Source organism: Kogia breviceps, chromosome 4 (genome assembly GCF_026419965.1).
Source record: "Kogia breviceps isolate mKogBre1 chromosome 4, mKogBre1 haplotype 1, whole genome shotgun sequence".
Taxonomy (NCBI): Eukaryota; Metazoa; Chordata; class Mammalia; order Artiodactyla; family Physeteridae; genus Kogia; species Kogia breviceps.
Window position 1 is genome coordinate 79767871 of NC_081313.1, and position 13516 is coordinate 79781386.

Genomic DNA, 13516 nt, shown 5'->3' on the forward strand with positions numbered 1-13516 from the left:
GGAATCATAAATACAGTCAGAATTTTTAATAAATAATCTAATGTACTGAAATATGCATTCATTATTCAAAAGGGCCACTATTCTGAATCACATTAATAAAACCAAAATAATTTAGCAGTCTAAATAGAGTACCAATAAATAACACAGCAAAGATTAATGCCAAACTCATTTTTTACCCATAGTCATAAAGAACAACCAAAAGCAGAACTACCCAATCCCTACACAATTATCATATATTTGCCTCCTCTAATACTTTCATCTTAATCTTTAAAATTTATGGAATTTGTTTTAATTTCACCCCCTACTAAAAGCAAGGTGAAGTAAAAGTGGTCTTATGTCATCTTACCGCCGAATTTCTGCATCACTAAATCCTTTAATATTTTCCCGAGGGATAGTTCGTGGTCTTCCACGTTTCTTTGGCCTTTTCCTTTCTGAGACTGAATCACTATCAGACCCAGAGTATCTCCTACTTCTACTGCGCCTCCCTTCACTTCCATTGAAACTAATCTGGAATGTGAAAATAAAATTTTGCCCAAGTTTAGGTAAAGCAGGCTTCTATGTTAAGGTCAAAGAAAACATTATAAAAGATTGACAAAATTAACAAATATGTATCAAAAATATTCTATAAACAAAATTAAAAAGCAAACAAAGCAGAAAAAATATAGTACATTAATGACAAAGAGTTATTAACAGCCTTAACACTTAACTTAAAACATTCTCATAAATCAGCAGGAAAATACCCATTGTCCTTTTGTAAAAATATATGAAAGGTTATTAAAAAGCAATTAATCAAATAACATAAACAGAATTATACAACCTCATTGGTATATTTCTTAAAATGTGAATTAAAGTTACAATGCAATGTAATTCTTTCTTTAATCCATCAACCTGACCAATACTAACTAAGCAATAATAGCCAATACTGGTACTGGTATGGAATAACAGTCAAACACCTCTGATGTGTATTTAAACCGGGACAGAGGGCAATTTGGCAATATTGTCTCAAACGTCTTAAAATTTATCATTCTGCTGACCCAGCAACATCCCTACTAGGCATTTTTCTTGATATCAGAAATGTAAAGGAACACTGGCCAAGTCATTTTTATCATAAAAAAAATTGCAAACAAGCTAAATGTTCATCAAAAATAAGATCAGACAAATTATCTATACAATAGAAAGCTGAGAAGCCATTAAAAATTTTGTAGAATGACTAACATTCATTATATACTGTCAAAAGGAAGAAAGCAAGTCCCAAATTAATGACTCCAATTAAACCTGGCAAATGATATGTATTAAAAAAATACTAGAATTATGTATACTATATACTGTAATAATATTATTACTTTGATATCTCGGAGTGGACAGACATTTTTCCTGCAAGTCTTTGGAGTTCTTCCAAAGCCTCAGGACATATTCTGAATCCCTAATATGCTGAAAGCTAATTGAAAGTCAATGATGGTATTTAGTTCTTATTTGTTCTAACCTTCTCCCATCCTTTCACTAGATCTAACATAATGCTGTGCTTCCCTTGCACTATAAAAAGAAACCACTAAGGGGTTTGCAGAAATAAACACAAACAAGAAACTACAAACAAGAAACTATACAATTACTCTCAGGCCAAATACTTGGCTCCATTTCTGCCTGGGATGTAAAAGTTGGTAGGCTGCTCCCGCCCTAACAACAAATCTAATCTACAAAATCATAACTTTTATTACACACATCAAAATCACAAGGCAATCCAGTAGTCTAAAATATAAGGAAACAAAGCAGATTATAAGCAGAGATGGAACTTGGACACTGGCTCACTTATGAAGAGCATGAATGGAAGACATCAAGTACCATTCAAGCAGGAAAGAGGAAAGTCAGCTAACATTTGCTAAAGACTGAGTGTGAGCTACCATCAGAGCAGAGGATCCCTGGGGACCAAAGACACGGGGAGAACCTATACCCACTCTCAGGCGCTTCTCCACAAACCTCCACCAGCTGCTCATGAGACAGAATGGAAACAGGGCTAGAGATTACAGAAAACTTTCCTTCATGGTGAAGGCCTAGAAAAAGAGAGTAGTCACCTTTGAGGGGACAGGCAGAAAGCCTGGCCAGACCCTTTTCACCTACTGAACCGAGGACACAGAAGACCTAATATGGTTGTAGGAAAAGAAAACGAAAACAAAAAACTAGCAGGGCAAGGATTAGGGTAGGGTGGGTTCCTCATTTCCCTCAGACTCAAAATTTAAGGAGATACCAAAAAATTCAGTAATCAGGACAAATAATCTTGTAATGCAACAGTAGTCTAAAAACAGAAGTTCATGCAAAGAGCTCTAACATTAAAGTTTTTCCTTTTGCCACAGGACCCAATACAGCTTGGCATCATGCTACCATTATTTAAAAATCTACCATTTTGTTCATTTGGGCCATAAAATAAACACCAACAAATTTCTAAAAATTCAAGTCACATAAGGTATGCTCTCTGACCATAAAAGAATTAAACTAGAAATCAATAGCAAAGATACTTGACAAATCTCCCAAATATCTGAAAATTAAACAACACACTTCTAAAAAAAACCCTATGGGTCAGAGAGGAAGTCACAAAAGATATAAGAAAATATTTTGAAATAAATGAAAATGAAAACACAACAAAAATCAGAATTTAGGAGATTCAGAAAAGGCAGTGCTTAGTGGGAAACTTGCAGCATTAAATGCTAATATTAGAAAAGGAAAGTCTTGATTTAATGATCCAAGCTTACACCTTTAGACACTTAAAGGCCTACATGGTTTCCCTAACACTGCCAAACATTTAACGAGAAAGTAATAACCTATCCTACACAAACTCTCCCCAAAAACAGAAGAGGAGGGAACACTTTGCAACTCATTTTATGAGACAGGCATTATTAAATCAGATGAGGTCATTACTATGAAAAAAAAAAAAAGCTAAGAATCAATATTTCTCTAAACAAAAAAGACAGTCCAGATGTAAATACTCTTACAATACAGAAATATCTTTTAAATTAAAAAGTCACCTGTTTTGCACAGTTTCTCATTCTGGGGAGCATATAAATTTCTTCAAGTTCCTTTTGTCTTTCTTCCTCTTCTAATCGTCTTCTTTGATCTTCAGGAATGATTTCTTCCCAATTCTTTGAATTTCTTTCAGGTTCCAACTCAATGTCATCCTCATCCATATTTGAAAAGTTGGCAACCTGATAAATTCCAGAATTTTAGCAGAATAAGATTAAAGAAGAACTCATCCTTAAATTATATTTTTCTTTTTTAGCGGGAAGGAAGAGGCATACCAGAATGAGATAATATAACTTAAATAGGCTCAGGATAATGAATATGACTATGCATTAAACGAAATATGACTGCTAAGTTTGTTTCTTCATGAGGTCAAAGTAGATCAAACCAAATGACTTCTAAAAATTCTCTTCCAGGAATGATTCTCTTTTGCCTTGCTTATCAACAAAATTATTACTAATAACAGAACTAGAGGAAGTTAACAGAGTAACAACAAAGTAATTTATAGAGTAATATGCGAAATCACCTTCTGCAGAAATTACCATACCACTCCATTAACTACAAAGTGCTATAGAACAACACAAAATTCTTATTTTTATGATCATAAACGAAGTACCTAAAGAGATAATGACAAGACACAAGGAGCTCTGAGACCATAGATAGATTTATTTAGGTTCCCTAAGCCCTAGTTTATTCAACTCTGAAAACAGGGGGCTAGTAAGAGCTCACTAACTTTTGTGAAGATTAAGTAAGATAATGCATTTAAAGAACTGTGCAGAGTCTGGTACACAGAAAGCACTCATTAAAGCTAACTGCCAATACTAGTACATTAAAGCTTACAGATAACTGAAAAGACAAGAAAACTATGCTCATGCTATACAAGGAATGGGGCTGAAAAAACAGTGCGTATTCTCTCATGTATGCTATCTAAATGTTGATGATAGCCTTAAAGCCAGCTGTGTATGAGTAGCAACTCACTGGTATAAACATAATCTGTATTTATTCAAGTTAACTTATCAGTGACTTTTTCAAATTGCCAATTAGTCAAATTAAAAGCAAACAGTATAACAATGTTTAAAAAAAACAAAAGTTCATTAGACAATACCCGGAGTGAGTGTCAGTTCCAGAAAACTTTACCTCTCACCAGGATTACTGAAATAGTCTTCTAACTTTTCTTCCTGCTTCAATTTTTGCCGACTACAGTAAAACCTCTGCATTGCAGCTGGAATGATCCTCTGCATTGCAGCCAGGGTGATCCATTAAAATTGCAAAAGTTTCTATTTACTGCTGTGTCTGTGTGTGGCACATTGCAGGTACACAATAAATATGTGTGAAATGAATGAGTGACATTAATTGACCCTTAAAAACCTCAGGTTGCAGGAAATGGCTAGGATATAGAGGAACCTGCTTCTTTATGCTAAACAACTGGCACACACTTTATGAGGCTGGTTGACTTTAGGACTCCTTGCAACCTTTTAGCCCTCACCTAACCAGGGATATTTGTCAGTGTTACTGCTTACTTTGCCTGACTGATTTGAGTCAAACTTGAAAACTTGAGTTTTCTTAGTTGTGATAATGCTTAAACTAATCTGATGTCAAAAACTGCTCCAATAAAGATTAGCTAAAGTCTTCAGTCATGAAAATGTAACTGTTCATAAATGATTTGGTCCCTTTCAAATCAGGTCACTACTGGTTTGTCAGAATAAGAAAGAAAAATTTTTATACACCATAGCAAATTTTAAGACAAAGATGTTTTTAATATTTTTTTAGATTATCATGCTGATCCTGCTTAAAGAAAGAAAAGTTGAATAAAACACTAAATGACAAAAAAAATCATCACTTATCAATTTATATAATTATAAAGAAAAATTTAAAAAGAAAACTACCTTGAACTGAGAAAGTAATTCATCTCCTACAGTTAAAGGTCCTGGTTCATTTTCATGAGTTTCAGCCCTCTTCAAGATTTCATCTATATCCATTTCCTAAAATAAGAAATCTTTATTTTAAATATGCTTTATGTTTTAAAATAAATATACTTTACATTTATAGCTTAAAAAATGACACATTTTGAGACAAGTTTGTTTTTGTTTGTTTTACCTGGGGCTCTTGTTCTTCTCCCTCAGGCTCCTTAAAAAGTTCCTCAGCACCAAACTTTAAAATGGCTGATAACTCTTCTTTATTGAAAGGAGTAGAACTAAAATCAGGAAAAACAAAAATACTTAACACTAACAGTCACAAATTTAACATTTACATAGCACTTCTATGAATTACTGACAAAGTCACCTTTACAATAGTTAATATGACATAGATAAGTGAGGCATTACTAGTATACTTATTTTAAAACTAAAGAACTTGAAGCTTAGGGTTTTCCCCCAAGATTAGAAAATTAGAGTGGTGAAACCATGTACTGAATGTATGCCACTGGCTAGAAATTAGCTCAGTGCTTTAAAAAATAAAATAACAACACTAAATATAGTACTTCAATAACCTGTTTACACTATGTAACATTTCAGAAAAATGAGTATAGTATGATTCTAAAAGGACTTTTTTTTAAGTAAAGTAACTACCTTGAGGGAGCAGAACCTGTGTGTAATACTGTCTTCCCAGTTGTGTCCATTCTTTGAATCACAAGATGATCTAAAACCATCTTCTTTTTGGCCCTTTCAAGAATATCCTCTTCAACTGATCCCTTTGTAACTAGACGATAAATGTTCACCTGTAAAGATACACATGATGAAACTTAAAGCGCAGTAAAAAGGATTCGTTTTGCTAATGTTTAAATGCCCAAATATTGGTACACAGACTGATGTTCATCTGACGTGAAATTTTCACTGGTCAAAAGCAATATGAAAATTTAAAAATATAAAACTAAGTTTCTTCAATTTAAAGACTGAGAATACATCTTTCCTTCTTACATTTTGGTTAACAGACTTTATTTACTTCTTTTTCTTTTTTTTAAAGGAATGACAGTAATTTTAAAATTATCTTTTAGCTAGGAAGGAGGGGGAACAGTAATAAACTTACGACAACCTTATACCAGTTCCCTTAATTCTGATTAATGTTTCATCATTCCAATAATCCAAAATTCCACATATCACTTGCCAAGTTAATAATGAAGCCCTGCCATTAAAAAACAGAAAGTTTTCCAAAATAGACAAAAATTGATGTGTAGTAATTCTGCCCTACTTCTCAAGGTCAGTGGTTCTATATCAAACAATACCACCATACAGGGATATTTTGAAAATTTATGGAAAGATTTTTAGTTTTCAGTAATTAGGTGGGCTTACCAGCATTTAGAGCACAGGGACCTGGGATACCAGGCATTCTTAATTAAACTGGACATTTTGGCTCAATGAAAAATTATCCTGTGCCCTTTGAGTCTTCCAAATGATTTTTAAAAACTGTTCTAGGGCTTCCCTGGTGGCGCAGTGGTTGAGAGTCTGCCTGCCGATGCAGGGGATGCGGGTTCGTGCCCTGGTCCGGGAGGATCCCACATGCCGTGCAGCGGCTGGGCCCGTGAGCCATGGCCGCTGAGCCTGCGCGTCCGGAGCCTGTGCTCCGCAACGGGAGAGGCCACAGCAGTGAGAGGCCCGTGTACCGCAAAAAAAACAAACAAACAAAAAAAAAACAACAAAAAACTGTTCTAAATTATCATGAGCCTAAATTATAACTATTTTAATATAAACATAAAGCGTTTTTACAAAGTTACAATACACACTAATTTTTTCAGGATTGGAACTACTGTGTAAATCAGTAGATAATTGGATATTATATTATTTGGATCCTTATCAAAAGTTATTTCTAAACATTTATAGTATTGGGTCACCAATAAAACTCATCTATATTAGTAACCTACAACTACTCACTTTGTAGTTGCTGCATGCAAGTATTTAAAAGGAGATCTTAGACTCCTTTGATCAGATTTACAACCAACTACTACTAAAATAGCAAGTACATGAAGCACAGGAATCTTATATGTCACTAATAATGAAATAGTAAAGAATTTATCTCATTAATAATAAAAATATATTTCATATATATACCTACGTTTAAAAATTTTTGTTAACACAATGGTAAGAAATCTGTATTGCATTATTTTGTGATCTTATTTAGGTATTCATCCCAGAGTTCTACCACACAGCTTTCTATAGTATCTTGTCTTACTGGTTCTTTTCCTAATATATATCCTCTATTTTCTATCCTGTATTAGAAAATGTGGTAGCCAAGGTCTTTAAGTAGTATAAGTGGAATGTTTAGGCTAGCCATGTGTTGAGGATTTCAATATAGTAGGTATCTGTTCAGTGCAATTAATCACTTTTCTCCATCTCATTCATAATACAGGAATATGCTGTCTTTTCACATATACATTAGGCCCAGCTCACCTGTGAGAATATCCTATTTCCTGACTTTCTCATCCTTGACAGTCTATAATTTGTCTTGGCATGTTGTTATCCCTACTTCAAGTTTCCCTCTCTTTTATAAGAATTATCTGAGTAAAACATTTTTTTAGTTTTATATTATGGATTTATTTTTCAGTAGAAAATATGAATGTTTAAAAAGTAAATAAAATGTGCCTTTTTGTGCTACTTGCTCGTATCTCCTGCTTCGAAGAAGTTTGAGAACACTACTCTATATGGAGGTAAATGAATTAAAATGACAAGGACCAAGACATCAAAAGGATGACAGATGGTTTTTCTCAAGGGCTATTACAACTGTGCCAGACAGTTGTACAAAACGGCTTTTTTGCTTAGAGAATCTTGTGGGCACATGGATAAAACACAGCCTAACAAAAAGGAAGCAATGTACTAAGCAAAACTCTCTCAATTGTTAAAATAAGTATATGAAGACATTTTAAAGTTTATATACTGAATGAAGAACATTGTATTCTATAGTTGTAAACAATTATGATTAAAAGAGAGTGCATGATCTTATTTAGGCATAATTTTCTCAGTTCTGTCAGAATTTACAGGTGATTCTGGTAAATTTGAGTTCCTCAGTACCCTATGTGTTCAATAGCAATATGACTGTTCCAACAATCTTACCAGAAGGAAAAACCAAAATCACTTCTAAACACTGATCATAAAAAAGATTCTAAAAGAGTAAGTAAACACAGGGCTTCCCTGGTGGTGCAAGAATCCACCTGCCACTGCAGGGGAAATGGGTTCAACCACTGGTCCGGGAAGATCCCACATGCCATGGAGCAACTAAGCCTGTGTGCCACAACTACCGAGCCTATGCTCTAGAGCCTGCGAGCCACAACTACTGAACCCACTGTGCCTAGAGCCTGTGCTCCGCAGCAAGAGAAGCCACCGCAATGAAGAGTAGCCCCCGCTTGCCGCAACTAGAGAAAGCCTGCATGCAGCAACGAAGACCCAACACAGCCAAAAGTAAATAAATAAAAAATTTATTTTTAAAAAACTTTAAAAAAAAAAGAGTAAAATAAGGAGAATAAAAAAATACCTGTTTCTTTTGCCCAATTCGATGAGCTCTAGCCTGTGCCTGAAGATCATTCTGTGGATTCCAATCAGAATCAAATATAACAACAGTGTCAGCTGAGGCTAAGTTAATTCCTAAACCTCCAGCTCTTGTGGAAAGCAAAAAGCAGAAATCCTGTAAGGAATTACAAATAGGCACAATTTTAAATTTTTCTAAACTGGGACTGTGAATAATCAATGTGAGAATTTTACAACTGAATTTCTGAATTTAAAAAGTATTTTACCAATAAAACTGAAAGGTAGTTTTAAAAATTGCTAATAAAAACATCTAGCAAAACCAATCAACAAGACTCCAAAATACAAATATATATATGAGAATAATAAACAATTCAAAAAGAATTCTAAATCAAAGTGGGCTAATTTATTTTGAAGCAAATCTAACTGTCCTATTGTAATAGTATTGATACGAAAGGGTAAAATTCCTCAGATTTAACACAGAATACTGATTTAAAAACCTCACTTGCAAATCGAAACTGGCTACCACCAATAAAAAACTACAAGTTATGTATGACTAAAATAATGACTAAAACAATTTATTTACAATTTTGAAAGCATTCATACCTCTGATCCTTCAGCATTAAAATGATCTAGAGCTTGTTTCCTCAGCTCCCCTTTTATTGATCCATCTAATCTCTGGAATAAAACATTAAAATACTACATTGTAACAGAATCAAAACTTTAAAAAGGAATTAATATCAATTATGAAATTAAGTATGAAAATGCAGCATCGCTTTTGCTAACACTAGAAGGTACTTATAGGTAGGAAAGCAACGCCCAGGAATTCTGTCTCCAGAATCTGTGCTCTTACCCACTGGAACTGCTTTCGCTAAGAGTAAATAATAGCACTGGCTGTCATTTTACCTGAGACCCACTGTAAGAATACATTTTACATGTGAATGAAGTATACAGCTATATGCCCAAAGCAAGTTTCATGACACAATGTACTGTGATATACCCTCATTATTTTATGATCTATTAAAAAAAAAAAGTTGGTACAACCCATTAAACTGATTTCCAGATCCATTAATGGGTTACAGCCCACAGTTTAAAAAACACTGAGTCCAGTGTGGTCATGGACCAACAAATTGATGTCGCCTGAGAACTTAGAAATGCAAATTACTGAGACCCATTTCAGATATACTGAATCAAAAACTGTGAGAGAGGGATCCAGCAAAAGCCCTCTGTTTTAAAGTATGAGAATCACTGACTTGGGGCACCATGGGCTCTAGATGAATAGCCCACATTTGAGTATATCGAGTATTCATGCCTTGGGCAAGTAATCTGCCTTTTTCTCCTTGTAAGTTTCCTTCTCAGTTAATGGACATAGGAAGTAGTGTACTTCCTTCATACAGAGGATTCAGTTAGAGAACACAGTAAAACACTTAGCACAGTGTCTGACATATTGAGTGTTTACTAAATATTACCTAAACAAGAATGTCCAAAACCAAAAAATTTATAAAGTATTATGTTTCTTTTTCACTAAAAATTACAATTAGTAAAACCTTTCATTTTTCCTACTTTTTCCCCTAAATGACTACATGTATCTCAATCAAGTTTATATCACCCAACACCTGCTCTTCATAGCACTTACCAGAGTCATAACATTACATTTATTTGTAATTACCTACTTAATGGCTATCTCCCACACCAGACTGTAAGCTCCAACAGAGCAGAGATTATGTGTATTGAGGTTCATCATTATAATTCTACTTCTATTTTACTGCCTGTACTAAATATACGTCATTTATTAGCTGTATATGCTGAGTGTTTGCTATGTTCCAGGTACTGTTCATAAAATTGCTCTAAGGATTAAATAAATTAGATGTAAAGTGCTAAGACTGACTCTAATATTAAACACTCATTCATATTAGCTGTAATTATATTGAATGAATTTCAAAATAAATATTGAATAAATGGAATATAAGCCCATTTTGGTCTTTGGTATATTTTCTAAAGTCATGTAAGTTTTATTCAGCAAACTATGCATTAGAATAACTATGAGTTCATAATCTTCAGAATCTCCAACAGTCCTGGCAACATTCACAAGAACTGCTCTCTCTTGTCCTTCCTAAGACTAAAGCCTACTACATAAGGCTGCCCCTTAGGATTTGAACACAGGAGAGGAATACAAACTTAAAAGAAAGACTGTTTTGCTATAAGGTCAAGAAGAAAAAAAAAAAAGAATGACAAAAATTTTTTTAACAGATCTATTTTCTTAAAAAGAGTATGATTTATATAAAATCTATTCTTCATTTACAAAAGAATTTCAAAGGTAATTTTGTAGAACACACCCAGGAATTAGATGAAATTTAAATCAACAAAAAAGACAAAATGAAATGCTTACTTGAAAGGGGAATTGACGATACTTCAAATATTCTGCAAGTATATCTAACATCCGCACCATTTGAGAAAAAATAAGAACTCTATTGCCTCGCTCTCTTAGGCGAATTAACAGTTTGTCAAGAAGAATTAATTTTCCGCTACTACGGATTAAGTGCTATAAAGAAACAATAAATTACAACTGTTATGACACGTTAAAAGAACTATATCAAATTAAACAAATGCCCCACAACACCTGTTTCTTTAATTATTTTAAATTGAGATTTTAAATCTTCATAATGTTGGAAATAGTTTATTTCAGTTTTTGAAATTTTCTAGAAGCTTTATCAATTTGCTCTATGACTTAAGCTAAATTTTCCTTGCCATTTAGCACCTAGGTTTTTGCTGTATTTTCTGGAGACAAAAAAACAAAAGCACTGTTTCACTCTATTTGCCAGTTATTACACCATTTCTCCAAAAATCTTAGCTGAAAAACAATACACTGAAAGAAGCAACAACTAAGTAATCAAAGGTCTTGAAAGAGTGCAAAAATGTATTCTAATTTATATATATAAGTCACTGATAGCACTTCAAAGCACTACTATGGCTGGATGACAACTGTTCCTTCTTCACACTCTTCATTTGTCTTCCAGAAGTGATAGGAAAGAAGACCTAAGGTCCAGATGCCCTTCTTAAGACTACCATTTGCCATGTCACGAATTCAGCACAATCACTATTAGTGCATTTTTTCCACAATGAAAAATACACTAAGGGGTTTTTGCTGGATAAAGTGTGACAGCCCATGGTTAGAGAGATCTGTTTTTAGAAAAATGATCAAAATGATTAAATGGATAAATTATAATTTTTTTTTTCTGTTTTTTTTTTTTTTTTTTTTTTTTTTTTTTGCGGTACGCGGGCCTTTCACTGTTGTGGCCTCTCCCTCTGCGGAGCATAGGCTCCGGACGCGCAGGCTCAGCGGCCATGGCTCACGGGCCCAGCCGCTCCTCGGCATGTGGGATCTTCCTGGACCGGGGCACGAACCCATGTCCCCTGCATCGGCAGGCAGACTCCCAACCACTGCGCCACCAGGGAAGCCCAATATAATTTTAAAATCTTTTTATAAAGACTAAAAAATAAGCAGCACCATTATTTAAATATACCATTAACCAAAGAGAACTTCTAGCCAATATATTAAAGCATTGTGCCATTTTCAGTTAAAACTGAAATAAACCTTTCTAGAATTTTGCTTTACCACTAAGTAATAAAATTTTTAAATTCTTACTTGTAAGGCCTCCTGTTTATTATAGAATTCATTATTATCTGGTGGTTTAATGAGGTAGCAATGGTTACAACATTTCTTTAGCTCCATCATAATATTCAAAAAGCCTGAGGTACTGCCCTTGGAACCTTTGCTGAGGGCTTTGTAATTCCTAGTTAATATCCATCTGTTTAGAAAAATGATTATGAAAATGATGTAGCAGAACAATTATCAGGATGAATTCTAAAACCATAAAAAAAGTCAATTAAGTACCAAAGCAAAACTGCACCATTAAGAAGTTCAACTGCATATACAATGGACCAAACTTTGTTCACAAGACTAATGAACCTCATTCATAAGACTCATGAAAACACATAACTTGTTATCCGAACCATTAACTATACAAAGTAAAGGCTTAACATAACACAGTGAATATAGTGTATTAATCCCTTACCCCCAAAATTTATTTTTAAAATGGTCAGCTGTATTATCTATCTTAACCTTCCTACAAATTTCACTACACTGGGCACCTAATACCTCATGAGGATATCTGGTTTAGCCCCATTGCCTTCTCTAAATTACAGTTACACAATACACATGCAACTTAGAGAAAAACTGTAAGTGGTTATTTTATTACTGCAAATTATACATAGCATTTCCTCTCACCATGACTAACTTGACTAACACCTTTTATTTTCTTCCCTTTTACATAGTTAGTCTTCAAAGGGACTTGAAACAATTACATCTGATTTGCCTCAAAATGACAGAAAATAGGGGAAGTGGGGGTGGCTAGAGATAAAATAAGACTGGCTATGAGCTGAAAACCAAGCTGAGTGATGGAGTTTAATATATTACCCTATTTTGCATGTTTGAAATTTTCCATAATAAAAATGTAAAATTCATATAATGAATGTATTTTTTAAGTGGATGACACAGATTTGTCATAAAATATGTTTCTAAGAATTCAAATGCATGTAGCAGTGCATTTTATGCAATTAAATGTTTAAACAGATATTAGGACAGATATTTCTTTTTGATTCTTTGAAGTGTTACTATATAGATCCAACATACATAACTTATACAAAATATGATTATTAACATTCTTCGAAAGGCAGGGGAGGCCTAAAATTTTGTTCTAAGTTTGTTTTTCTGGCTTCTACTTCTATCTGTCAATTATATAGTCATCATAATTACATAATAATGCCTTGGTATCATGGCAATCCTAACACTTAAAAAGAAACCCTCCATAATGTAACAATTACGAGAAAAACAATTAATGATGTGTTATAAGATGAATTATTTAGTCTTATATCACCCGTGATCTTGGACACGCCATTAAATCTCTCTGCCTCAATCAATATGCCATAGAATAAACCCATTCTAAAATTCAAGAATTGTTACTGCTCTAAGACCTAAATGAGGCTGGGGGGCACCT

At 33.9% G+C, this 13516-nt stretch overlaps 1 protein-coding gene across 3 annotated transcripts in view; it reads right to left on the reverse strand.

The window, feature by feature from the left end:
* CHD1 (chromodomain helicase DNA binding protein 1) overlaps window positions 1-13516 on the reverse strand; it is a 75248-nt gene that overhangs the window by 22362 nt on the left and 39370 nt on the right. For all 3 annotated transcript variants that reach the window (XM_059063492.2, XM_059063491.2, XM_067031384.1), the window contains exons 16-24: window positions 12106-12268; window positions 10849-11001; window positions 9066-9137; window positions 8470-8619; window positions 5577-5725; window positions 5107-5203; window positions 4896-4991; window positions 3018-3194; window positions 347-507 (exon numbers count right to left, since the gene is read on the reverse strand). In XM_059063492.2, coding sequence (XP_058919475.1) covers window positions 347-507; window positions 3018-3194; window positions 4896-4991; window positions 5107-5203; window positions 5577-5725; window positions 8470-8619; window positions 9066-9137; window positions 10849-11001; window positions 12106-12268 — 1218 coding nt within the window. The remainder of the gene's footprint in view (window positions 1-346; window positions 508-3017; window positions 3195-4895; window positions 4992-5106; window positions 5204-5576; window positions 5726-8469; window positions 8620-9065; window positions 9138-10848; window positions 11002-12105; window positions 12269-13516) is intronic.